This window comes from Urocitellus parryii, chromosome 5, assembly GCF_045843805.1.
Source record: "Urocitellus parryii isolate mUroPar1 chromosome 5, mUroPar1.hap1, whole genome shotgun sequence".
NCBI classification, from domain to species: Eukaryota; Metazoa; Chordata; class Mammalia; order Rodentia; family Sciuridae; genus Urocitellus; species Urocitellus parryii.
Window position 1 is genome coordinate 53,428,943 of NC_135535.1, and position 26,253 is coordinate 53,455,195.

The following is a 26,253-nucleotide window of genomic DNA, read 5'->3' on the forward strand; positions in this document are numbered from 1 at the left end:
ACCTCTGCATAAACATAAGCAACAAGCATATGGATAGTATAGAAAGATTCAGAGATAAGAACTAGGTGTCTTAGGTGTTCCACAAAATTACTTTGCAACAGAAAAACAAATGGATGAAATATAGGGACAATAGGCTGCCTCAAATCCTTCCTCAAAGTAGACAGTGCAAATATTATCAATCAATAAGTAATATTTGGACAACATAAATCTAAAACAGTTCAAAGCACCTATCTTTAAAAAACAAAACAACCTTCTCCCAAAAGAAAAAAAACAACAAAACACAGGCACACAAAAAACCCTCAAGTCAATAGATTTTAAACATTCCTCCTTGAGAAAAGTGGCATCATCTCTCTATATTCACATCACAGCAAAGACATGATCGTTTCCAAATTTAGCAGTTACATCCCTCATGTCTATAGAATCCCATTTTGTGAGCATCCTGTGGATTCAGAAAGACAGTAGAAGCTATAGTCACCAATTACTTTATCTTGTTCTTCTATTTTGAAATGGCAGGGGAACTTCATTTTTTGCAAAATGAAGAACAAGTTAAAGTTCTTCTATTTAACACTAAGCATAGTGGGCAAAGTGGAAGGACTTACAAAATCTTATTAGGTAGTGAACTGTGGTTCTACCATTAATAGTTCTGCTACTTATGATCAAGTGAGAGGTGAATTAAAGGAAGAACAGAATGAGAAGAGGCAGAGAATAAAAAAATGAAAAGAGAAAAGCCAGAAGAAAGTAAGAGGAAAAGGTAAACACATTAAAAAAAAAAGAAAGAAAAAAGAAAAGATGCCTATGGTGGGCCGGGGAGGAGGGGGATGACAAAAACGTTAGAATATAGTGGTACATTTATCAAATGACCTGAATAATTACCCTAAGAATATTATTATGAAATCAATTTCAAACTCAAATTATGCATTTCTTCTTTAAAAAATAGCAACTTATAATATCTGCTTTAGAAGTAAGAAACAGAGCCAGACACAATGGTACATGCCTGTAATCCCAAGCAACTCCACAGGCTGAGGCAGGAGGATCACAAGTCCAAGGCTTGTATCAAGAACTTAGTGAGACTCTGTCTCAAAATAATAAAAGAAAAGGTCTGGGAATGTTGCTCAGTGGTAGAGCACTTGCCTAGCAGGTACAACCCCTGAGTTTAATAGCCAGTACTGTTAAAAGAAAAAGAAAGAGAATCTTGAGAAGTTAATATACTGCTAAAAGTCAAAGAATAGGCAGAACCTCAGCTTCACTGCCTTCAATTAGCCAAAATTACTAAGTGTATTCAGATTCACAAAAGGACTCGTGGCATGTCTTAAAAAAAAAAAAAACACTGCTGGTATATTCTGAATTACTAAATTTATAGGAAATTTATTTTATCTAACCCCATCTGAAGTGGTATGCATACAATTCAAGACATAATGATATTAGTTTTCTTTTTCCAATCTATAAAAACTTTTCATTCAAAATGAAAGCATCACTCTACTTTCCAGAAGTACAAAAAAATTTAATCCAAATGGTCATGAAATATTAAAAAACTATTTACCCACTAAATATAAGTTGGTGACACACCATGTGATATGAATTCTTGTTCTTCTCACAAATGGTGATTTTTTAAAAAAAGCAAAATTCACTAATAATGTAAATAAATATGATCCAGCAACACTAAGCATAGTAAAATATAATACATTACACATATCTGACAAAATGCCAAATCTACTAAGTGGAAATCTAAAGGAACATATCAGGCCGCTAGCAAGGCTTCCAAAGAGACCACTTCTGTACACATTTTTGGTAGTTTTCTATCAAAAACAAAACAAAAACAAAAACACTATAGACCACAATATTTTGGGTCCAGACTTTGATCCATTTCAGGGTTTCTACACTTCCAGTTAATTTCTGTAGTAATCAAAGGTAGGTTCGTTCCTGAAAGTATTCTGCCTTGGCTAGAAAGATCCCCCTATATAACAAGCAGTCTTTTTAAGGATTTAGTTACCCATCTAAATTATTCTATATGGAGGATGTATTAGCCATTATACAATAACTACACTGCCCTTCATTGACATTGATGTAATAATAACCACTTCATTAATGCATACTATACTTTTCAGTTGTTTCCTAGTTCTGTTCAATAATTTATGCTACCTCACCCTCAAGTTTTTAATTTGGATCTTTTCACCTAGGACTAGTGGTACCAAATTGTGATAATGAACAAAATACTCAAGGTTATATGAGAAAGAACATATAACAGTTGTTTTTGGCCTGCTACTTAAAGGAAATGTTAATCATCCATGATAAAATATATCACTAACTTGTTCATCTCTTCCTTCTGCTGACATTCTTTAAAGAATGTAGCAAAATTGGAATCAATAACCACAGGGAGGAAAACAGGAGAGAAACAACTTAGAAGTTAGCTATTTATATAATAAAATTAAAAATAAAGTCTTAAAGTCAGACTTCACAGCATTTTTTCCCCTTATGGCATCAAACAGGCTCCTAGTAAATGTTACTCATGAATATATGCAATAAAATTAATAAAACTTTTAACACTAGTTAAAAAGAAATCCTAAATAAGACACTACAAAATGAACTTTTCTTTCTTGGCAGTGCTAACATTGTTGGAAACTGAAAATCAATCTATTTAAAAACTGTTTGTTTATAAAGAACAAAATAGAAAAGAACCTCATTAATCATCCAATTGTTGCCTATTGTTCATCAATCTACAACATAGGCCTTGTCAGTGACAAAAAGTGATTATGTGAGGCTTTAAATACTTTGTATTTCTAATATGTATCCCAGAGAACATTATTAGTACTATTTCAAGGACTAGTTAACAGGCTCACTTGTGCAACAAAATGAACATAGTTTTGGGAGCTTCCTTTTTGAATCTCTTGGCATCTAGCAATTTTATACAACCTAGTTCTTCTAAAGAACCCAATTCACACTTAATAAGGCCAGGTCAATGTGTTAACCTCCCTGGAGTCCGGAGAGTTTCGAAAAATACAGTCTAGAGGAAAGCTTGCCTCAAGAGCATGAATTGCAATCAGTGACTCCTGGAGAGCTATAGGAGATATGCTGGGGGAAAAGGTCTGTCAATTATTCTACCCAGGGGGCAGCTCACATGCTTGACACTAAGACTTTCACTGATTACGGTATTAACACATTCATCACATTAATGTGTTCTGAACAGCAGGGCATGGTCCTAGTATTGAAAGTTAAACAGTATTAGCTCAAACTATTCAGTTTATATAAATGTATGCTGTATACCCTTGACTCATATTTAACCTTCACTAGAGAACAATCATTCTGAGTGCAATTGATCTGTTATTTCTCAAAAATAGACATTTTTACTTCATGTAAGTTCATGGCAATATTTTTAACATGTTACTAAAATGGTATACTACCCTTGTTATTCCACTTCAATACTCTATCAAGATATTCATACTTTTTAAATTCCCAACTTAACCTATTCAAATATAGAAAATTAAGTTTGGGTAATTTTTTTCCCCACAACTTTAAGGAAAATGCTGAAAGTAAAATCTATGAAAAGCCATATTTTACCTTAATATCAGGTGAAATAATAAAACAGAAATTCACTGATTCATATAAATAAACACATTCCCTCAAAAACTAGGCCTTACCATGTTTACAGATAATAGTGCAAATTAAATAATTACACAATTACAAGAGACCCCCAAATTGCATTCCCTTCATTACTCAATTCTAACATCTCCTTGCAGTTTTAAGATTATTCTAGAGGGGCTGAAATTTATAAATTCTATTAAAATAAAAAATCCTTCCAGTACACTAAAATAATACCAAGACCATTATTATTTCTTATGAATAATCATTTGTTTTAAACATCTTCATGTTTTCACATAAGTGATTATGAAAATTTAACTCAGAAGAAAAATATTATAATAGCATAATACATTAAATAAAAAATACAGTGAGCTAGGTCAGTTTTTAAAGAAACAAGTTAATGTACTCAAGAGCACTTTTCTTCTTCACTAGGATAGGAGAGTGAAACAAAAACTAGCATTTTACTCCAAGACAGTAAGTTTACTATACTTCTAAATGTTTGTCTATTTCCAAAAATACACTTGTCATTGTTTTGAAATACATACACACATTTTTTACATGTGGGTTACTATAGTTATTTTCCTTCTCATGAAAACATTACAAAATGAAGCACTGAAATGAACAAAATCTCCCAGGCAAAATTTTGGGAAATCTGAAATCTTGTCTGGGTAATAATTCAAAGACAGTGACAAATGTTAGTCACAGGAAAAAAATCAGTAGAAATATAAAATATGAAAAGTCTTTAAAAGACAGCAAATATAAAAACAGACAGACTTAAGTGAAAGTTTGGAGAGAGATTTAAATAAATGAGGTATGATGGAGTCATAGTGCTATAATTATCTCAATGTATTAGGTTAATAACCTATATTTCAAAGTTGCAAAATCAGCAGGTCATAGACTATTTGCTGCTGTGTTCACATGACCTTTCTAGTTGGATGCTAATGGTCACTAACAATACATATAAAATAAACAAGAAGCTAACTGTATGATTTACATGGTAAACTTATTTGCTGCATAAGAAGGCAAATTAAAGAAAAAAGGTGAGTAAATAATTTTGAATTAATAATAGAGCTTCAAGCATTTAACATTATCAATATTATTAAAATTTAAACAATAAATTCAACTATTTTATACAGAACTGTACCATTTATTATACACACAAGTATATCAGTTCCCTTTGTTTACAAAGGCTGGTTGTAGATAATATGGAATGTTACAGTACAATCTTGCATAAAATTTTAGTACAATTTTGTACCTGAAAAAGGGTGCAAAAACACCAGCCTAATAAATCTGACGGAATTGAAATATCTTTTCTTTTTAAAAAGTACATCATTAACACATACACCACAAACTGTACATAAGCTCACTTTTAAATCACCAACTGAAGATATGGTAGCAGCTATGTTATAGCATTAACTGATCTCTTCCATCAGTTTAATTTATTAAAGGCTTGCACTGCTACTCATTCATGAGCCTTTGTTGATGTGTAAGCTTGTAATATGAATTACTGAATTCAGGTAATTACAATTCAAAGGAGGCAAACAACAGTTGCCAAGAATCATTTGTAGTAAGAAATGTCCTTCTTACAGAAGACTCAGAAGCAAACAATCTTTAGGATATTTTTCTTCCTTCAAATGTATTGTAGCTGGTCAAGATTCTCCATTTTGAACTTTGGATGCTGGTGGTTGCATGAAATCCTTAAAGGGTACCAGTGCCTCTTTAAGTGCAGAGCAGACTTCTGAAGATGAGCAGGTGATGCATTCTACTAAAGTTGGGTATAAGGCAATTACTTGTGCCCAGGTATTTCCATCAACTGTAATGTAATAAGAATAAAATATCATTCATCATAAAGGTCACTCATTAGTATACATCTTAGAAAATGCTGACCTGTTCATTAAATCTGTTTTCCCAAAAAGAAGCTTTCTCAGGATAGAGGTGCGAAAAAGAAAAGAGGAAGGGTATTGGTAAGGGTGTGGAAAGTCAGACTAGAGCTGTTCTGCTTTTATCTGTTTTTATGTTAGGAATCCATATCACATTTCATTTGTAAAAAGAATTTTGCAGCTTAACAGAAGTCAAAAAAAAAAAAAAAAAAGGCTAAACACCACTGGTCTAGGAAGTTTAAAGAGTCTTTTCCAGTCATCTTCTGGGAAACCTTACATTCATCATTTAATAAAAACTTATAAACATTGAAACCCACCTAGATAGCCAGATGAAAAGTCAATAGACTCTTGGATTATTATAGGAACACACAAAAAAGCAAGGTGCTAAGCACAGTGAGACCCTGTCTCTTAATAAAATACAAAATAGGGCTGGGGATGTGGCTCAATGATTGAGTTCTCCTGAGTTCAATCCCCAGTACCCAAAAAAAAAAAAAAAAAAAAAAAAAAGAATGGACTGGAAAGGAATGACTATCAGAAAGGAAAACAAGTGAGAAAGCACTGTGAAAATAACTTTAAGTTATTTATACAGCTTCTGTTTATAGAATCAGTAAAAATAGAAGATGAAAGTCCTCCATTCACCTATCACCCCAACGTTAATGATCTTCTACATTAAAAATTTATGAAATATGAATTGTCCATGCAACACCCTGAATTCAAACCAATTTAGATTTTTTTAAAGACCAAAAAAAAATCCCATTATGAATTAAATTAACTTAGTTGACAACCTAATGGACTTAATGTTTTGTTGTCATGAGAAGGGGAGAAAATAAAGTCTAGTCCTAAAATCTAACACAAAAGTATATCATAAATAGAACATAAATGCTATGAATTTTAGGATAACTGAGTTTCTAAGCACTTACCATTCTCAGGCTGAGTTTTCTTAAGTGAATCAATGAGAGTACTGACTGCTTTTAAAACAAATATGATTTCCGTTACTTGTTGTCTAAAAGAAATGAGAAATTATTTCCATCAAGATTTTAAAATATACTGTGAATTCTGGGTGTCTTCAAGGTCTGTACACACAGATGTACTTCAGAAAAATACTGAACACAATGTAATTAAAAGTTAATGTTAATTTAAAATTATTACAAAAGGAAAAGTCATTTCATATATTATTTAAATAATAAGTACATATAAATATGTATATTTCAGTGTGCAAATTTGATTAGTAGCTATTCTTACTTTAAATTATCAATTTAAAAGGGGCAAACTACTCATGCAAATCTAAATTTATTTGTAAAATATTTCATGTAAATACTTAAATTTTGGAGGTAGAGATACTGGGGATTAAACTCAAGGGCACTCAAACACATCCCCAGCCCTATTTAGAGACAGGATCTCACTGAGGTGCTTAGGGCCTCACTTTTGCTAAGGCTGGCTTTGAACTTGAGATCTTCCTGCCTCAGCCTCATGAGACACTGGGATTACAGGCGTAGGCCACCATGCCTGGCACTACTTAAAATACTTTATAATGTGATTTTAAAACATCTTTACAAGAGTTTTTCATTGTTGTTAATTAATTAGTATAAGAAATTTGCCAAAAATTAAATGGAAATAGAATACACTTACCACTTGGCATATATTTTACCAGGCTGTTAAAAGCACATTCAAAATAGCAATGATATGCTAGGCAGAGTGGCCATATGGGTAATCCTAGTGACTCAGGAGAATGTGGCAGAAGGACCACAAAATCAAAGCCAGCCTCAGCAACTTAGCAAGGCCCTAAGCAACTTAGTCAGACTCTGTCTCAAAATAAAAAATAAAAAAGGGCTAGGATGTGGCTCAAGTAGTTAAGTGCCCCTGGGTTAAATACTCAGTACCAATAGGAAGGAAGGAAGGGAGAGAGGGAGGGAGGGAGGTAGATAAATTGCAATGACACTTAATTTTTCTAATAAACAAGAAACATGCTAGAAATTAACCCTAAGGTAGCACTATATGGAGACATTAGCAACAAAGAATGAACCTAGGAGTACAGGACCAACAAGAATAGCTTGATTCACTTCTTTCTCCTGAAAGAAATAAACCTCTTCTGCTTTATAGCCCCCATTGCCCCCACTTATTCCTGACATGAGTTTGTTTTCATTTTATAGATAGGACCTTTCTAATACCAAAACATGGTACTATTTTAAGTCCTTTTTGTAGGCATAGAAAGTATTTATTGTGTCGCAATGTAGCTTTTTAGAAAATTTAATAATACTGCAACAAACAGAATGACACAATATAACGCCAGGACATCCATAAATAAGGTCAATTTAAAGGTAATAGTTAAATACTCAGAACATAAAAACATAAAGGAAAAGATGATTTCTGAAATCAATATATTATAATCTAATAAATAAAATAGACCACTCAAAGCAACTTTATTTCTGTATTTCTAAATACACTTCAGAAATCAATTTTGATTACCAATTTTTAATCATGCCCATAACTAAATTACTAATACCTGTCTTTACAATGTTCTTTCATTTAAATTTAAATGTGAGGATTTATAATTTATGTTCTAGAAATTTTAAAATATGCTGAGCTATAAAAGAAGATTTATGAATGGCTAATAAGCATTAGTAATTAAATAAAAAGGTAAGCTATTATATGGTTCTTTTTCATTGACCAATTAGAAAAAGATGCAATAAATGATAAACTGGTAAACCATTTTAAAATGCTAAAAACTGAGGAAAGGATATTCATACATATACTTCTGGAAAATGTAAATTTCCAGACATAAATATAAACCTCTGGTAAGCAATTTAGTAATACATATAAAAAGCTTTAAAATGTCTACATCCTTTGACAGATCAATTCTAACTTTTGAAATTTATTATAAGTAAATAAGAATGTACACAAAGATTTAAGGCAAGTGATTTGCCTCTCCTATAGTAATTTATGAGATGGAAGTCACAGTGATTTTCTTGACTCTTTCCTAACTTTGATAACTTTGTCCTCCCACATTATTTTCTGTCTGCTTCATTCGCTTTGATTTAAGCTCTAATTTTTATATTTAAAAAATAGAGTTGCAATCCAACATTTCCTTCCTTTCTAAAATATAGAGTTGCAATCCATTTCCTGCCTCAGCTTCCCAAGCCTCTGGGATTACAGGCATGCACCACCATGCCTGGTGTCTACCCTAATTTATGATTGCATCTTTTGATGAATTCTGGTCTGTATACCAATTTTGATTAGCTTTGGCTTAGCAGAAAGGCCTAGAGCCCCTTCTACTGACAGAACTGGGATAGATGAGAAGGAGATCAGTTTGGGATCATGGGCTTATATATATACAGACTAGATAAAAAAAAAAAATCTAAGATGTAAATAGTTGATATAGAGAGAAACCTAGAAATGACTATAAAACAAACATATTCCTAGAATGTAATTTATCTTCACTTTAGAGAAATAAGATCATGTCCTTATACATTTCTATCTAGAAATCTTTGGTAGAAGACATATTTAGGAATTCAATTTTTTTTTTCAGATTCAAAAAGGTAAATTAGTACATACTTCACATAGTACCTTAACCTCCACAAAGGGTCCAAAAAACCACCCCATAATAAAACACATTAATGTTATCTGCAGAAAAACCTATGAATATTTACACTGTATGGAATAAATAAAACTATGAACATCCTTAGTTCAGATTACTTAAGAAAATACTTGGTTTTCAGAGTTATCTTTTTTATTTTTGTTTTTTGGTATTTTTTATTAATAATCATGACATAAGTACATTTCCTTTAATAAAAAACACACCTTGGAAGAGGGCATTTACCACTTAATCTTTCATCCTCTATATAGCGATGTAGTACATCCTGAGACCTTTTTAAAAGCACTGAGAGTGCCATTCGTGAGATGTAGCCTTCTTGAGGTGTTGTGACTTTATTACTGAAGGAAAACTGGAGCAGTGTTTCAAAACACATTTTAGAAAATTCTTCTCTCAAACGAATATCAATCTCTGCTTCTGCAAAGTTAACAATTTTTGATGGTTAATAAATTGTCAAATTAATATACATCAATAACAACTCTACCAAACTAGAAATGTAAAGAAATTCTCAGTCTCAGGAAAACTATTTATGACCAACCTATAATTAATCACACAAACACACACACACACACACGTACATATATGTGTGTATATACATATACACGTATATATATATATATATATATATATATATATATATATATATAAAATGAACAGTTTCCCCCCTTGCAAGATTAAAAATAAGGCAAACCATCTACCCCATGTCACTTCTTCTATGCACCAATTTTCTTATCTAAGTTTTTTTATATCATTCAACAGCACTATAAAAATACTTCTAAATAAAACAATTTTCTGTGGGCCAAATGCAATAATCACTCTCTCCTCCCCTCTCTTGGCAACACCATTTTTGGAAGATGACTTCTTTTTCCAATCTGGACTAATTTTGTTTTCCAATCATGCTATTTAGTGGTGATCTAAAAGTAGTCTTTGGCCAACACCCTGGGAACCAATTTCATCCTTCCTCCTTTTATATCTTACTTCCTAGATCTCACATCATTGTCTTTGCTTACTTCTTTGTTTTCATGGATGTTTGTGGGGTTGTTCGTTTTTGGTGGTACTGGGGATTTGAGTCCAGGGGTGCTTTACCACTGAACTACATCATCAGCCCTTTTTATTTTTTATTTTGAGACAGGGTCTTGCTAAATTGCTTAGGGCCTCACTAAGTTGCTAAGGCTGGCTTTGAACTTGCAATCCTCCTGCCTCAGCCTCCTGAACTGCTAGGATTACAAGTGGGTGCCACTGTGCCTGGCTCACCCAGCACAGTAGCTTCCTAAGAAAGATTGAATGGACAAAAAAAAATTTTGAGACCTTGTACTTCTGGAAAATGTCATCATTTTACTGTGGTACTCAAAGTGTGGTTCCTAACAACATCAGCATCACAAGAGCACTTGTTAGAAATGTGATTCTTACTCCGGTCATACTGCAGAAGTAAATCTGGAAGTACAGCTTGTCCTCCATTATAATACATGCTAAAATTTGAGAACTAGTGTTCTGTATTAATACTTATCCAACAGTGTGCCTGGGTAAGAAACTTCATGTTAAAATCCTTTTCATTTACAATTCTAAAACCACTGCTTCAAGGGCTAAGGGTGTAGCTCAACTGAGTGCTTGCCTAGCATGCCTGAGGCCAGGTGACCAACCAATCCCCAGTACTGCCAAAAAATAATAATAATAATTAAAAAACATGCACTGTTTCATGTTTTTAGCATCCAGTATTGCTACTAAGAATTCTAATGCTATTTTGGAATTTTTTCTTCCTGAGATCTTTAAGGATCTTTTGTTTATCCTAGGTATTTTGATATTTTTGATGGCATGTCTTATTGAAGGTCTTTTGTCTGACTTCATGATTTGGGGTATTAAGTGATCATTTTAAATATGTAGCTCTATTTCTTCAGTTTATTTCTTTGACAATTTCCTGTCCTAGATTTCTTTGTTCTTTCCTTTTGGAAGATCTGCTGTCTGATGTTTGACTGCCTGGATTTGTTTCCTTTCTTTTTGCTTATGTCGTTCATTTTGTTTTTACTTTATGTTATTGATGATTTCCTTAATTTTTTTCTGCCAACATTCACTAAATCTATTTCAGCTACAATATTTTTAGTGTTTGAGTTCTTATTGTTCCTTTTTCATAACATTTTTTTGTTTCGTGAATATAAAAATCTTATCCCTTCAACGATCCTAATTATTATTGTGTTCTTATGTTTTCTACGGCTATGCATTTATCTGTTTCTTCCCAGTTTCTATTTTTTTTCCTGGTGGGGGTGGGGTTGTGTGTGCTAGATCAAGGGGTGCTTGATCACTGTAATGCAGTTCTTTTTTTTTTTTTGAGACAGGGTTCCTAAGTTGCTGTGGCTGGTTATGAACTTGTAATCCTCCTGTGTCAGTCAATTGACTTACTGGGACTACAGGCATGTGCTATTGTTCCCCACTTTCACAGTTTCTTTTCTTCCCTTTTCATTTATTTTGGTCTTTCTCTTTTCTGTCTGTGAATTGTGGATGTCAGGTCATACTTAAGAATGGAGAACCAATATGAGCACTGAGACTTCTTTATTTATAGGTGGGCCTTGTTTAGCAAGGAATGACTTTGTGTGTATATGTTTTTTAAAAAAGATACAAGTTAAAGCTCAGAAGATATTTGTGTCTTATGGCAAAAATATCTGGAAGGATGTCCATGTAGCTTTCTTATCTTGGTACATTTAGTACTATGAATAGATATTATAAGAAACTGCTAAAAAAAGAATACTTGGTAACTCAGCCCTCAATTAGCTTAGGATATTTATACCTAATTCTTAATGCATTTTATTAAAGATTATACGTGTGTGTGTTTGTATGTACACAGACCTTTTGTGTGTATGGGGCGGGGTACTGGAAATTAAATTCAGTAGCACTCTCTACTGGGCTAAATCCTCATTCTTTTGTTTTTAATTTTGAGACAGGTCTCACTACATTGCCCAGGATGGCCTTGAACTTGCAATCTTCCTGCTTCAGTCTTCTGAGTAGCTGGTATCACAAGTGTGTTACCACTATGCCTGGATACAGATATATATATAGAACTATATTATAATATGATTATAAATATAATATAATTTAAAATATTATAAATGTATTAATTAATTAATTTGTACCAGGGATTGAACTTAAGGGTACTCTACCACTGAGTTACATCCCCAGCCCATTTTACTTTTTATTTCAAGACAGATTCTCACGAGGTTGCTTAGGGCCTCTCTAAATTGCTGAGTTTAGCCTCAAACTTGAAATCCTCCTATCTCAGCCTCCTGAGTAGCTGGGATTGCAGATGATTACATTATAAATGGACTTAAAATTTTTTTCTCTGAGAGTCTCATGTTTGTTAAACCTGCAAGTTACCAGGTTAGCTTTTAAAATTGTTAGGGCTAGGAAAAAACAAGTTTGTAAAGTAAGCTGTATGAGAGACATCTAGTGGTCAGACTGCACATATAAATGTTCTTTAAAGTACTCAGCACAAAATACTAGTCACAACTCCAATAAATTCTGCGGATTAAGAATATACACTGCATAAATTTACAATTTTTAAATAATCATGCTGAAAAAATACATTGGGATGCCACAATTACATTTAAGACTTAAGCAGAGGTTTAGATTTTTTAAAAATACCAAAAACCAACTTATATATCACCTCCCAATTAAGGTACAATGATGGGATAGAAAGAAGCATACAGTTTTTTTAGTATGAACTTGGCCTCCAGCCTTAAGATTGCGGGCAATTTTTTCAACCATACCGAATCCCTTTCCCCTTCTATAATATCACAGTACCTATCCTCAAAGAAATATTTTGAAGAATAACAGAATAGTATTTTGTATATAGCAGTCATTCATTAAATGTTCCCTTAATAAATATTTAAGGTATTATGTTTTTCCCTCCCATATGGACTAATTCTGTAATTCATAGTTCTGAGAGGTTAATATTAATATTTTCATTTTAAAAATTACAGAAGTGAGAGTTAAAAGAAGTTAACCAAAATAATAAGTGGCATCCATGACCTCACAAAACTGGTAACTGTGGTCAGCCTCTATGTCTGTATCAGATTACATAAGTGCTAGGTCATTTAATTAATCATTTTACAAATGTAACTATACCACAGAATATTTACATTTTTCCTCATAAGGTTTAATGTTCTATATTACCTTCCTAAAAATTACCCTACCAGTCTCCAATTTATATTTACTACAGAGAGTAAACATTTTATATGACTTTCTAACACCTAAAAATAAAAAAAAATCATTAAAATAACATACCTGTAAATGAAGAAGACTGAGAATGTATGGAGCCCTTGTTAAGCATAGTCATTATCTGACCAACAAATTCCTTAGGAATAAAATTGGCATAAGGTAGTATCTCAGTGCTAATAAGCTGAACTACCTAAAAAAAAGGAAAAATTCAAATGCATTTTTTCTTCTTGAAAGAGACTAACTCATAACTTCTAGAGTAAATTTTAAAATTTATTTTGAAAGGAAATCAGTTAAAGAACCCTCCTAATATTAGTATATAAACATTTTTTAGGTTTCCTGTACTTGATAACTAGTCTGTTTCCCTCATCTATCAAAACAGTCAATACTATAACTATTTACTATGCCATCATTTGGATTCATGTTGATCTTCCGCATAACTATAAGGAGAGCTATAGAAAGAAAATAGCCAGCATATGAAACTTACCCATATTAGAATAAAATATCCCAAATTAAGATTTAAATCACCTTCTTACAATGAGAAACTATGAGCTATAAGAGAATTTACTTGTTTTCATTTTGATCAAATAATTTATTTCTAACATACAGCTTATTATTTTGTCCTCTAAAGAAAAAGAAAAGTTCACGTAAGTATTAACACAGTAATGTCAAAAAGGCAATGTTATATATATATATATATATATATATATATATATATATATGTGATGATGCCTATGCTTTTTAAATGTACATTTTAAAATAACTTTATTTATTTAAAAGTTCCTCTAACTTAAAGAAAAAAGATCCCAAAAGGCCATCAAAAAAACATCCATAGCTAAAAAACCTGCTTCTTCAAATTCCATTTATAATCCTCAAAATGTATTATTAAAAAAACTATTGCCTTAATAATTCTGCAAGCTGTATGTACAGCTGGTTAAAAATGAAAAAACACTAAGCAAGTCACTGATCTGACATATAGATACCTGGCATGCCAAATTACAGAATAAACATTTAAATACATATACATGTTCACTTATGGATTTATTTTAGTGAATCAACCTGCTTTTTAATAAACTTATTAAATGGATAGACAACATTCATATAGCAAAAGACTATAAGAAATCGTAAGGGATTATTTTTAGAATGTCAGTGCTTTAAAAATCAACCTTTAATCTGTAAGAGATTTAATACTTTTAGGTTCAGTCTTAACCTATTTACCTTATTCTGTTAGCAATTTTATAACTTCAACATTTCTACTATTTGGTTTTCACAAATGATCACAAGAAAACGTTTTAAATAGCTTCCTCACCTCAACATCAATACTTTCATTTCTTTGAAACTCTTGAATAGAGAGATTATCTGGAGGTATGCTAAAAAACATAAACAAAATACCAGGTTTTTAATAGTAAAATACTCCCTGGAAAAACAAACAGAAAATAGATAAACAGTACTCAAATGATAAAAAATTATATCTTTCCACCCAGGTTGGGACATTGTTATTTATGTCAAAGAATACTATTTCTAATTAACACTGTTAAATATTTTAAAAACTAGGTTAATTACAAATATAAAAACTCTTAACTATAAAAACACTTGGTCCAATTATTACCCTGTGTGCATAGATGATTACATGACCTGTGTAAGTCTACAGAATCTACAACCAGACAAATGAGAAGTTATACTCCATTTATGTATGATGGGTCAAAATGCATTCTACTTTCATGATAACTAATTAGAACAAATAAAAAATATTAAAAAAATTTTTTTAAATTACAGAAACACTAAAAAAAACCCCACTTTGGTCCAATTCCAAATTAAAAACTGGTAGCACTAAACTTCTTTCAGTACTATGAAAAAGAAAGAAAGGCAAAGATATTGCCTCATCTGCAACTGCAGTAAAAATTATCGTAATGGTATCTGAATTCACGTAAGGCAGTGATTTAAGAGAGCCCGGGTCAAGCTGCTGAATTATTTACTCAGAGACAAATTAAATCATTAGTGTATAATAAATATAATGTATTAAAGTTCTATACAAAAAAGAGAAGAAATGCAAAGAGGAGGGCTAATTCAGATTTTATAAAGCATATAATTATTTCAACAATAACAGAGGAAATAAATCTGAGAGAACCAATGGGGATTTCAGACTCTGGCTCACATGAATGAATAATAAAATGGTTATGAACATAAACAGTGAAATATTAACTATTTAAAACTGCTGAAAGGGGCTGGGGTTGTGGCTCCATGGTAGAGTGCTTGCCTAGCATGTGTGAGGCACTGGGTTCTATCCTCAGTACCACATAAAAATAAACGAATAAAAATAAAGGTATAAAAAATACAATAACAGTTTTAAAAAACTGCTGAGAATAGGATAGTATTATTACAATAATAATGATGGCTAAAATTAGACATTAAAATAAGAGCTTTATTTGTATTAATCTCACGTTCCCACAGCAATCCCATGCAGTATTATAATTATCCTTTAATCAAGAGAAAACCGGGGCTTCAAATGGTCAATAACATGCCCAAGAACATAAGGCTACAATTTGAACCTGATTTATCTGATATTTAAGCCTATACTGTTCTCTTTTATGTTGTAATATAACAATAATGATAGTACACTTGGGTTTAGAGGTATTTACGGTTCTGTACCTAGGACATATGGGAGTGGACCTTGGTTGCATGATTTCCACATTTTTCATTCAACAAATATTTGCTGAGCACCAACTACTTTGTATCAGGTATTATATTCTTGGTGTTCAAGATCCAGTTGTGAACAAGACAGACTCAGTCCAGGTGTTATGGAACTTACATTCTAGTGTACAAGTCCTCAACTAACTCTATAATCTAGTAGTAGGAACTAGAGGAAAAGAATTACAAAGACATGAACCCAAACCTAAACCAATGGCAGGAATTTTATAACCACTACCAGCAAATCAGCTTCACAAATCCTACCTGTATCTCTAGATAAAATTTGTTTAATTCTAAGTTACAACCAAGGAATGTACATGTCTATAGTCATACTAAAAGATCTGTGATAATGATGGAGATAATTAATGATGGGTTACCAATAAAAAAAATATATAAGCCTTGCACAGAAGAGCATGCCTGTAATCCATCAAACTACTCAGGAGGTTGTGGCAGGAGGATTCCAAGTTCCAGGGTAGCCTCAGCAACTTAGTGAGACACTGTTGCAAAATGAAAAGGGGCTAGGCATGTAGCTCAGAGATTGAGTAGCATGTGTGGAGTTCTGAGTTTAAATCCCAGTACCTCAACCAACACACACACACACACACACACACACACACACACCATATATACATACATCTTATCGGGAACACACACAAATAATATTAATGCTATTTGCATCATGTATCAGAAATACCAGACTGGGTTGTCACATAAAATGTAAGAGAGGAGAGGTACAAACAAAATTAATAACTGAAAATTTCACTCCTCTTAATCACAATACTGTAGATAAAAATTGCCTATATGAGACTTAAATTCTCTGCATTTAAAGAGTACATTATTTTAAAAAAAATTTTTTTGTAGGTGTAGATGGACAGAATGTTTTTATTTATTTTTATGTGGTGCTAAGGATAGAACCCAGTGCCTCACACATGCTAGGCAAGTGCTCTGCCACTGAGCTACAGCCTCAGCCCAAGAGTACAGTAATTTTTAACAAATTATTTTCTAGGATTTTATCTAAAAATTAAAAAAACAAAAACAAAAAAACCTTCAAACTGATATAGTATTATTTGTACTTTTTATCAAATTCTCTCTGTATGGTATATTAAATTTTTTATTGAGATAGGAGTCACATGTAATCAAATTCATCCTTTTAAAGTATAGAATTTAGTAATTTTCAGCATATTCATAAAATTGTACAACTATCACCATTTAAAATCCAGAACATTTTTATCACCCTATAGGCAACTGTACCCAGTAGCAGTCACTCCCCATTTTCTCCCTTCTCTGACTCCTGGAAACAAATAATTTACTTTCTATTTCTATGGATTTGCCTATTCTGGATACATCACATAAATGAAATGTACAATATATGACATTTTGGGTCTGGTTTCTTCCCACCTGGCATACTTTGAAAGTTCATCCATGTTAATAGCATGCATCAGTCCTTTTATTTTATTATTTCAGTCCTTTTTATGGCTGAATAGCATTCTGTTGTATAAATAAACCACACTAAATTTATCCATTCATCAGCTGACAGATATTTGGGTTGTTCTCGTTTTTTGGCTATTATAAATAATGCTGCAGTGAATACTAGCATACAAATTTTTGTATGAATATGTGTGTTCAACTGTTTTGGATAGTACTTAGTAATTTTTCTTAAGACACATGGTTTTGCTGTGTTGTACAGGCTGGCCCTAACTACTAGGTTTAAGCAATATCCCTGCCTCAGTCACCCAAGTACCTGGAGTTACAGGCATATGCTACTGTGCCCAACTTAGTACTTAGTGATTTTTAATGTACTAAATACAGACCATAAATTGTATGATTTCCTGATAGCCCACTGTGTACACTAGAATAAGTACCATGTTTTGGTATTAAAAGTTTGGCTGAATATTTAAATTATTTACTTATAACACCCCTTAATGAGGTCCAAAGCTTTTCTTTTCTTCAAGTTGATTTTGATTTTACTTGTTTTTTTTTTTTTTGTTATTAGATTACTTTGCAAAGCAGCTTACAGATCAAAAAATGGAGGAATATCATGGAAAAAGATATGATTATTCGTGGAGGCTTAATATGTATAAATCAGTTAAAGAATTCAAGAATATATCAACATAGAAGACACTGATTTTCTAAAATAATTTTCCTCTTGTAATACCAAGTGGGGCTCAGATTTAAAAAAAAATCAATCTTTTTAGTTTCATTAAGTTAAAAATCATAATTCCTTAATTATGTTGCACTCATATGGTCTTATATGTATGATTCCTGTCTTACAAAACATTGCAAAAAGCAAAAAAATACCACTGACCATGGATAATGTACTTAGTGGATAAATGCGGAACCCAGCCATGTTTTATATATAGTCTAACAATCTACTAATCAATTACTTTGTTATTGAAAAAACAACATGGTTTTAGAGCAACTGCATATATCATGTGCCAATTTCTGAAAAATTGTCTTAATCTTTTAAATAAATGAGCTGACCTTTTAGTAAAAAGAAAGTCTTCAAAAGTGTTGGCTAGTTCTGGCCACATACTGTCAAATTTTCCAGAAGAAGCATGCTGTCGGGCAACAGGTAGCCCAATAGAAAGAACTTTGAGGAGTGAAGATACTGCTAGCTTCCATGTGCTTTCAGAAGGGCAGGAATACTTCAAACTGAGAGGAACTCTAAGAGCCTGAAAATAAAGATAGTCTAAGATAAGTATTAATTAAAGCACACACATACAACTTAATAAATTACTTAAGAACAAAATACTAAAGCAGAGAGAAAAATAATAGCATAGGTATTTTCACTCAGAGAAGATGTTATTTTTTTAGAAAGGCAGAGTCTCAAACATGGTCCGCAAACCTAATTCAGAAAAAATATATTATTTAATTATTAAAAACATATTATTTACTTATTTTGGATGCTGGGGATTGTGGTGCTAAAAGCACATATTCTTACACCGAGTCCTACACCCTCAAATTCAAAAGATGTACTTTAAAATCCTGTCTTTATCTTCTAAACAATAACTCTAAAAAAATAAGGTTTCGAATTTCAGGGTTTTTAAAAATATATATATTTTTAGTTGTTGATAGACCTTTATTTTATTTATTTATATGTGGTGCTGAGAATAGAATCCAGTGCCTCACACATGCCAGGCAAGTACACTACTGATGAGCCACAGCCCCCGCCCTGAATTTCAGTTTTTCATTATAAAAAAGGGGGATATTATTTAAAAAGTTAAAGAGTAAGAAACTTACAATTTTGCACTTTTTCTCAACTTGACATTATGGATTTAGAAAATCATACCATTTTTGTTCTAAGAGAAAAGTAATTTCATTGATGTGGCTCCCCCATCCAAAAGAGGTTAATACTGCTTATATTTTTCCATTAATGGTTAGGGGAGAGTAAACATAACCTAAAATGTCATTACTTTGAAGTTTTATCTCTAAAATTCTTTGAATTTTATATTCCATTCTAATATTTTTATGTATCTTTCTTTTCCAAATATTTTAATGAAACTGAAAATTCAATTAATATGACTTATCTTTGACTATCAAAAGTACAGGAGTAGAGCATCTGAGTTATGTATAGTGCCCAAGATGTTAAGACTCTTTTAAAAAATTGGTCAATTTTTCAAAAAAATGGCTTTTGTAAAAATAATTTGGTGACTGAGAATGAACTTTTTGGGTCATAGTTCTTTCAGCAATTAGAAGACTAGACTGACAAAATTATTATGGCAAACTATCCCAGAGGATCAATCACTAGAAATTTGGTATCACCTTAGATAGAGATAAAATTCAGCTTTTACATAAAAAATTCTAAGAGATAAATTTTTATATTTCAAGGATATAATACCTAGTGTCATCCTCTGCCACCCAATTTAATGTATGAATCATTGCCTATTTGCATGAAACAGGCCTCCAAGAACAGATATTAGTCTACTCAGAATCTATTTTACTGCTTTCCCATGCATGTACTTCCACAAAACCTATTTCTTTTCTGAGGAGCTATCTCCACTTCCAGGTTGGGAATTCAGGTAAAGATATGCTTAAGTTAATAAGATAATCAAAACATGTCGCTTCCCTATCCATGTGAACTGGTTCAAGAATGGGTACAGACTGGGCATAGTGGCACACACCTGTAATATCAGCAGCTTGGGAGGCTGAGGTGGGAGGATTTTGAGTTCAAAGCCAGCCTCAACAACTTAATGAGGCCCTAAGGAACTCAGTGAGACCCTATCTCTAAATAAAATGTAAAAAAAAAAAGGCTGGGGATGTGGCTCAGTAGTTAAGAGCCTCTGGGTTCAATTCCTGGTACCCCCTCCACCCACAAAATGGGTATGGGACCAAAGCTGGTCCATCTTCTAACATTAATTTTAATAATTTAAGAATGTGGTAAAAAACTGTGTGTACATGTATTTGTGTGCTCACACACACAATCCTTTTACTGGATATGTGGAGAAACATAGTTAGGATATACTCAACCCTTAGAAAGCAAAACAGAGAAAGAAATTTGAGTTTTAATGATACTGTTAAACCACTGGATCAACCAGTCCTAAAGTCCTCTATCTTTGAATTTTCTTTTTTTTTTTTTTTTAATTGGTCGTTCATAACATTACATAGTTCTTAATACATCATATTACACGGTTTGATTCAAGTGGATTATGAACTCCCGCTTTTACCCCGTATACAAATTGCTGTATCACATCAGTTACCCTTCCATTGATTGACATATTGCCTTTCTAGTGTCTGATGTATTCTGCTGTCTGTCCTATTGTCTACTATCCCCCCTCCCCTCCCCTCCCCTCCCCTCCCCTTTTCTCTCTCTACCCCTTCTACTGTAAATCATGTCTTCCATTTGTATTCTCTTGACTTACCCCTCCTTACCTCTTATATGACATTTTGTATAACCCTGAGGATCGCCTTCCATTTCCATGCAATTTCCCTTCTCATTCCCTTTCCCTCCCACCTCTCATCCCTGTTTACTGTAAATATTCTTCTCAAGCTCTTCGTCCCTACCCTGTCCTTGTTTACACCCCTTATATCAAAGGAGTCATTTGGTATTTGTTTTTTAAAGATTGACTAGCTTCACTTAGCATAATCTGCTCTAATGCCATCCATTTCCCTCCAAATTCTATAATTTTGTCATTTTTTAATGCAGAGTAATACTCCATAGTGTATAAATGCCACATTTTTTTTATCCATTCATCTATTGAAGGGCATCTAGGCTGGTTCCACAGTCTTGCTATCGTGAATTGAGCTGCTATGAACATCGATGTAGCAGTGTCCCTGTAGCATGCTCTTGTTAGGGCTTTAGGGAATAGACCGAGAAGGGGAATAGCTGGGTCAAATGGTGGTTCCATTCCCAGCTTTCCAAGAAATCTCCATACTGCTTTCCAAATTGGCTGCACCAATTTGCAGTCCCACCAGCAATGAACAAGAGTGCCCTTTTCCCCGCATCCTCTCCAGCACTTATTGTTGTTTGACTTCCTAATGGCTGCCAGTCTTACTGGAGTGAGATGGTATCTTAGGGTAGTTTTGATTTGCATTTCTCGGACTGCTAGCGATGGTGAGCATTTTTTCATGTACTTGTTGATTGATTGTATGTCCTCCTCTGAGAAGTGTCTGTTCAGGTCCTTGGCCCATTTATTGATTGGGTTATTTGTTATCTTATTGTCTAATTTTTTGAGTTCTTTGTATATTCTGGTTATTAGGGCTCTATCTGAAGTGTGTGGAGTAAAGATTTGTTCCCAGGATGTAGGCTCCCTATTTATCTCTCTTATTGTTTCTTTTGCTGAGAAAAAACTTTTTAGTTTGAGTAAGTCCCATTTGTTGATTCTATTTGTTAACTCTAGCGCTATGGGTGTCCTATTGAGGAATTTGGAGCCCGATCCCACAGCGTGTAGATCATAACCAACTTTTTCTTCTATCAGATGCCGTGTCTCTGATTTAATATCAAGCTCCTTGATCCATTTTGAGTTAACTTTTGTGCACGGCGAGAGATAGGGATTCTGATTCATTTTGGTGCAAATGGATTTCCAGTTTTCCCAGCACCATTTGTTGAAGATGCTATCCTTCCTCCATTGCATGCTTTTAGCCCCTTTATCAAAAATAAGATAGTTGTAGTTTTGTGGATTGGTTACTGTGTCCTCTATTCTGTACCATTGGTCCACCCGCCTGTTTTGGTACCAGTACCATGCTGTTTTTGTTACTATTGCTCTGTAGTATAGCTTGAAGTCTGGTATCGCTATACCGCCTGATTCACACTTCCTGCTTAGTATTGTTTTTGCTATTCTGGGTCTTTTATTATTCCATATGAATTTCATGATTCTTTTATCTATTTCTACAAGATATGCTGTTGGGATTTTGATTGGCATTGCATTGAACTTATAGAGAACTTTTGGTAATATCGCCATTTTGATGATGTTAGTTCTGCCTATCCATGAGCAGGGTATGTTTTTCCATCTTCTAAGGTCTTCTTCTATGTCTTTCTTTAGGGTTCTGTAATTTTCATTGTATAAATCTTTCACCTCTTTTGTTAGGTTGATTCCCAAGTATTTTATTTTTTGGGGGGATATTGTGAATGGAGTAGTTGTCCTCATTTCCGTTTCAGAGGATTTGTCGCTCATATACAGGAACGCCTTGAATTTTCTAATTAAGCATACTAAAAATTTTCTTTATTGCTAAAGCTAATCAGAGCCTGACTGTATGTGATTTGTAACCAAAGGAATACTAAATGCCACACAGATCATTTTCAGTAAACATTTCATAACTCAAATTTAGATAAAAGAAAATTATGATAGACTTCTGCAATTAATATCTTATTGAATATTAAGCACAGTTGATCTATTCAATTGGAACATCTTATTTCTTAGAATGTTTAAAGAAATAATACAGGAGTAAGTGTACAATAAGTGTACAACGGTGTATGCTCAGTAAATGCATACTGAACTGGGAAATTTAGTTTCGGACATCACAGGTATTCAATTTCTAAGAAAAAAAGAGCCTTGTCCAATTAAACACAATATAATGAAGTAAGAAGTGGTATCAACAAAGTGTTTGAGAGTACAGAAAAGGGATCATTTAATTCCTTTAAAAATACAAACTGTGTAACTCCAGCTACTTGGGATACTAAGGCAGATGATTTGAGGCCATCCTGAGCAACTTAGAGAGGCTGCCACAAAATAAAATAATAAGGGCTGGCAATGTAGCTTGTAAAGTACTTGCTAAACATGCATAAGACTCTCTAGTACTGCAAATAAAAACCAAACCACTGATGATGTAATGGCATTCCTCAGTGTTTGAGCTTTCAATGATTGAAAAATAAAGTCTGATATTATGATGATTTTTAAAACCTGCAGGTACCTTTTCAGACTTATTCCAGGTTTCATGACCTATCTAAATGGAATTTCTCTAGATTTCTTGAAAATATTCCATCATCTTAATTTAGCTAAAATGCCTCCCTGTCTGTTTTAGCAAACTCTCACTCCTCCAAGTGTCATTTCTGTTAATCCTATCCCAAATCCTCTCAGCAGTTCAATTATTTGTCTGTGGTAGGAAATAATTTTTTTATTTATTTGGCAAGACAAGCATCATTAAATGTTCAACAAATTCTCTTTGCTATAGTTAGGACATGTAAGTAATATTGCAATTATCCTGTCACAGATAAGAAACACTCTCAAATAAATTCATTTGCCCAAACTCAAAAGGCAAGAAGTAAACTGCAGACACTATTTGAAGTAAGGTCTACCTGAATAAAAGTGACCTTTACTCTATGGTCTTCACTTAGCACTCAGCATACTCTATCATTTATTACATAAGAACTTATCTACATTTTTATAATCTCCAGTATTTAGGTAGTACCTGGTACATAGAAATGCTTAAAAATATGTTAAAAAAATGAAGAATGAAGGGAGAGTTTTGGGAGATATGTGTTGAGGAATAGAAAGAAGTATCACAAAATTCAGGGGAAAAAAGAAATTTAAGAAGGTAGAGCCGAAGTATTCCCATTCTATAAAGAAGATAAAGAGTAAGAAAACAACAGATTTGAAAATTTGGTTTTCTATCACTTCAGAAGTCAGTTTCTATAGAGTAATATGGACATAAGCCAACATGTAGTAAGAGTAAGTGGTGGCTAGATGAAGGCCACAAGTTGTCATATGGGATTTGGAAATAAAGGAAAGCAAAAAGAGGACTGCAATTTGTGTAGGACGTGTGGAAAGTGGTGACTTGGATCCCGATCTCTGACTACATCACGGCTATATTTACGCTGGGAACTTCCTGTGCAAAGACACAGGTCAAGATTGCCCAGTTGCTATGATGACGCCTGAAGTGGTTCTGTGCAAAGGCATGAAGTTGTATCAGTCTGGACCTTGAGCTCAGGCACCAGCTACCAGAGATAGAGATTTTTTTGGGGGGGGTGTGGGGCACAGGGTACAGGGGATTGAACTCAGGGGCACTTGACCACTGAGTCACATCCCCAGCCCTTCTTTGTATTTTATTTAGAGACAGGGTCTCACTGAGTTGCTTAGTACCTCACTGTTGCTGAGGTTGGCTTTGAACTTGTGATCCTCCTGTCTCAGCCTCCCAAGCTGCTGGAATTACAGGTATGCATCACTGCGCCAGGCAGGATAGAGAATTCTGAGCACAACAAGATAACACTAATATCTCATCAGTGCTGGGTCCTTTAGTCTGTGTGCTTTGCAGAAATTTTCCCACAAATAACCTTTTTTTTTTTTTTAAGATTTCTTTATTTTATAAATTTATTTTTATGTGGTGCTGAGAATTGAACCCAGGGCCTCGCATGTGCTAGGCAAACGCTCTACCACTGAGCCACAATCCCAGCCCACAAATAATTTTTAATGATAAAACTTATTTAATAAACATGTTGAGCTTATCTCTGGGTTACTGTTTGTCCATCAGAGGACAATGTTCCACCACTGGTCCCACCTTTCTCTATGTGTTTTTCTTTTCTCAATCCCCATTGCCTCTAGATTTCTGAATTAATACCTGTACTGGTCACAACAAGGAAGTAGAGTTAAGAGAAAGTTTTTTTGTTTTTGTTTTTTTTGGGTACTAGGGATTGAACCCAGAGGTGCTTAACCACTAACCCACATCTCCAGCCCTCTTTATGTTTTATTTTGAGACAGGGTCTCCAGCATGCATATATACTACTGCGTCCAGCAAGAGAAAGTTCTTGTAGTATAAAAGGCTTAATCATTTTTCGCAGGATGTATAAGATGCAGAAAGAATCACCAAAAAAAAAAAAAAGGTAGGAAGAAGCCAAAAGCAAGAGAAGGAACAGAGAAAGACCATCTTTCTTGATGGAAGAAAGTAAATTGGTCTGTATTTATTTAGTAAACAGAAGGTATATCCACAGGCTAGGGAAGAAATCTGTCAGGTTTGTTCTTCAAAATAGAGGGGAGGGTTGGGAGTGTCAGTGATAGCCTGTTTGCCTAGCATATTCAAGGCCTGGGGTTCAATCCCCAGTATCACAAAAAAAATAAACAAACAAACAACAACAACAAAAAACAAAATAGAAGGGGAAAGATGAAATACAAGGAATGAGACACAGTCAACAAGAGATAAATTTTAAAAATCATTGTTCACACACTAAGGAACTGACTTTTAAAAACAGTCTACATGATCATTAAATTAATGGTCTACATTGTTAATTTCTCCCTGAACACTAGTCAACATTGAGGGTTGAGGTATATATACTGTCTTAAGAGACAGGATTATCATTGTCTTACATGGCAAAATTTAAAAACTGTAACAAATCTACCAAATCTACTGCACACTTTTTTTCTTTCTTTTTCTTTCTCTCTCTCTCTCTCTCTTTTTTTTTTTTTTTTTTTTTTTGCAGTTCTGGGGATTAAACCCAGGGCCTCATGTGAGCTAGGCAAGAACTTTACCACTGAGCTATAACCGCCAGTCTGCATATTTGTTCTTAAATGTTTCATTAAAAAGACCTCATGGTTTAGAAAAATGGCTTGCTAAATACAATTCATGAATGTTGAGGACATGTTACTAAATAAACAATAAGAAGTATTTTTCATTTATCCCAATATAATGCTATTACCTAATGAGTAATTTCAGTGATATAGTCATAAAAGTATAGAAATGAAAAAAAATACCTTAATAATATTCTGTAGAACCTTCTCATTCACCACTGCTTTATGACAGGCTGTTTTTTGGTATAAATCCACAACTACTTCTAAAGACCTTTCAGCAAATGGTACATAATTCAAGGCTACCCATTCCGCCTAGAAAGTAATATTTTCAGAGAGAGTTAAAAAAAATGGGATTAAAGAAAATTATGTTGTTTTAAAAACA

General features: G+C 33.3%; 1 protein-coding gene across 3 annotated transcripts in view; it reads right to left on the reverse strand.

Annotated features, from left to right (window-relative positions):
- Positions 1-1,981: 1,981 nt before the first annotated feature.
- Positions 1,982-26,253, reverse strand: part of Mon2 (MON2 regulator of endosome-to-Golgi trafficking) — a 110,344-nt gene continuing 86,072 nt past the window's right edge. For all 3 annotated transcript variants that reach the window (XM_026392979.2, XM_026392977.2, XM_077799181.1), the window contains 7 exons: positions 26,055-26,183; positions 18,418-18,608; positions 14,558-14,618; positions 13,318-13,441; positions 9,255-9,462; positions 6,377-6,459; positions 1,982-5,389 (listed from right to left, as the gene is read on the reverse strand). In XM_026392979.2, coding sequence (XP_026248764.1) covers positions 5,226-5,389; positions 6,377-6,459; positions 9,255-9,462; positions 13,318-13,441; positions 14,558-14,618; positions 18,418-18,608; positions 26,055-26,183 — 960 coding nt within the window. In that variant the 3' untranslated portion in view covers positions 1,982-5,225. The remainder of the gene's footprint in view (positions 5,390-6,376; positions 6,460-9,254; positions 9,463-13,317; positions 13,442-14,557; positions 14,619-18,417; positions 18,609-26,054; positions 26,184-26,253) is intronic.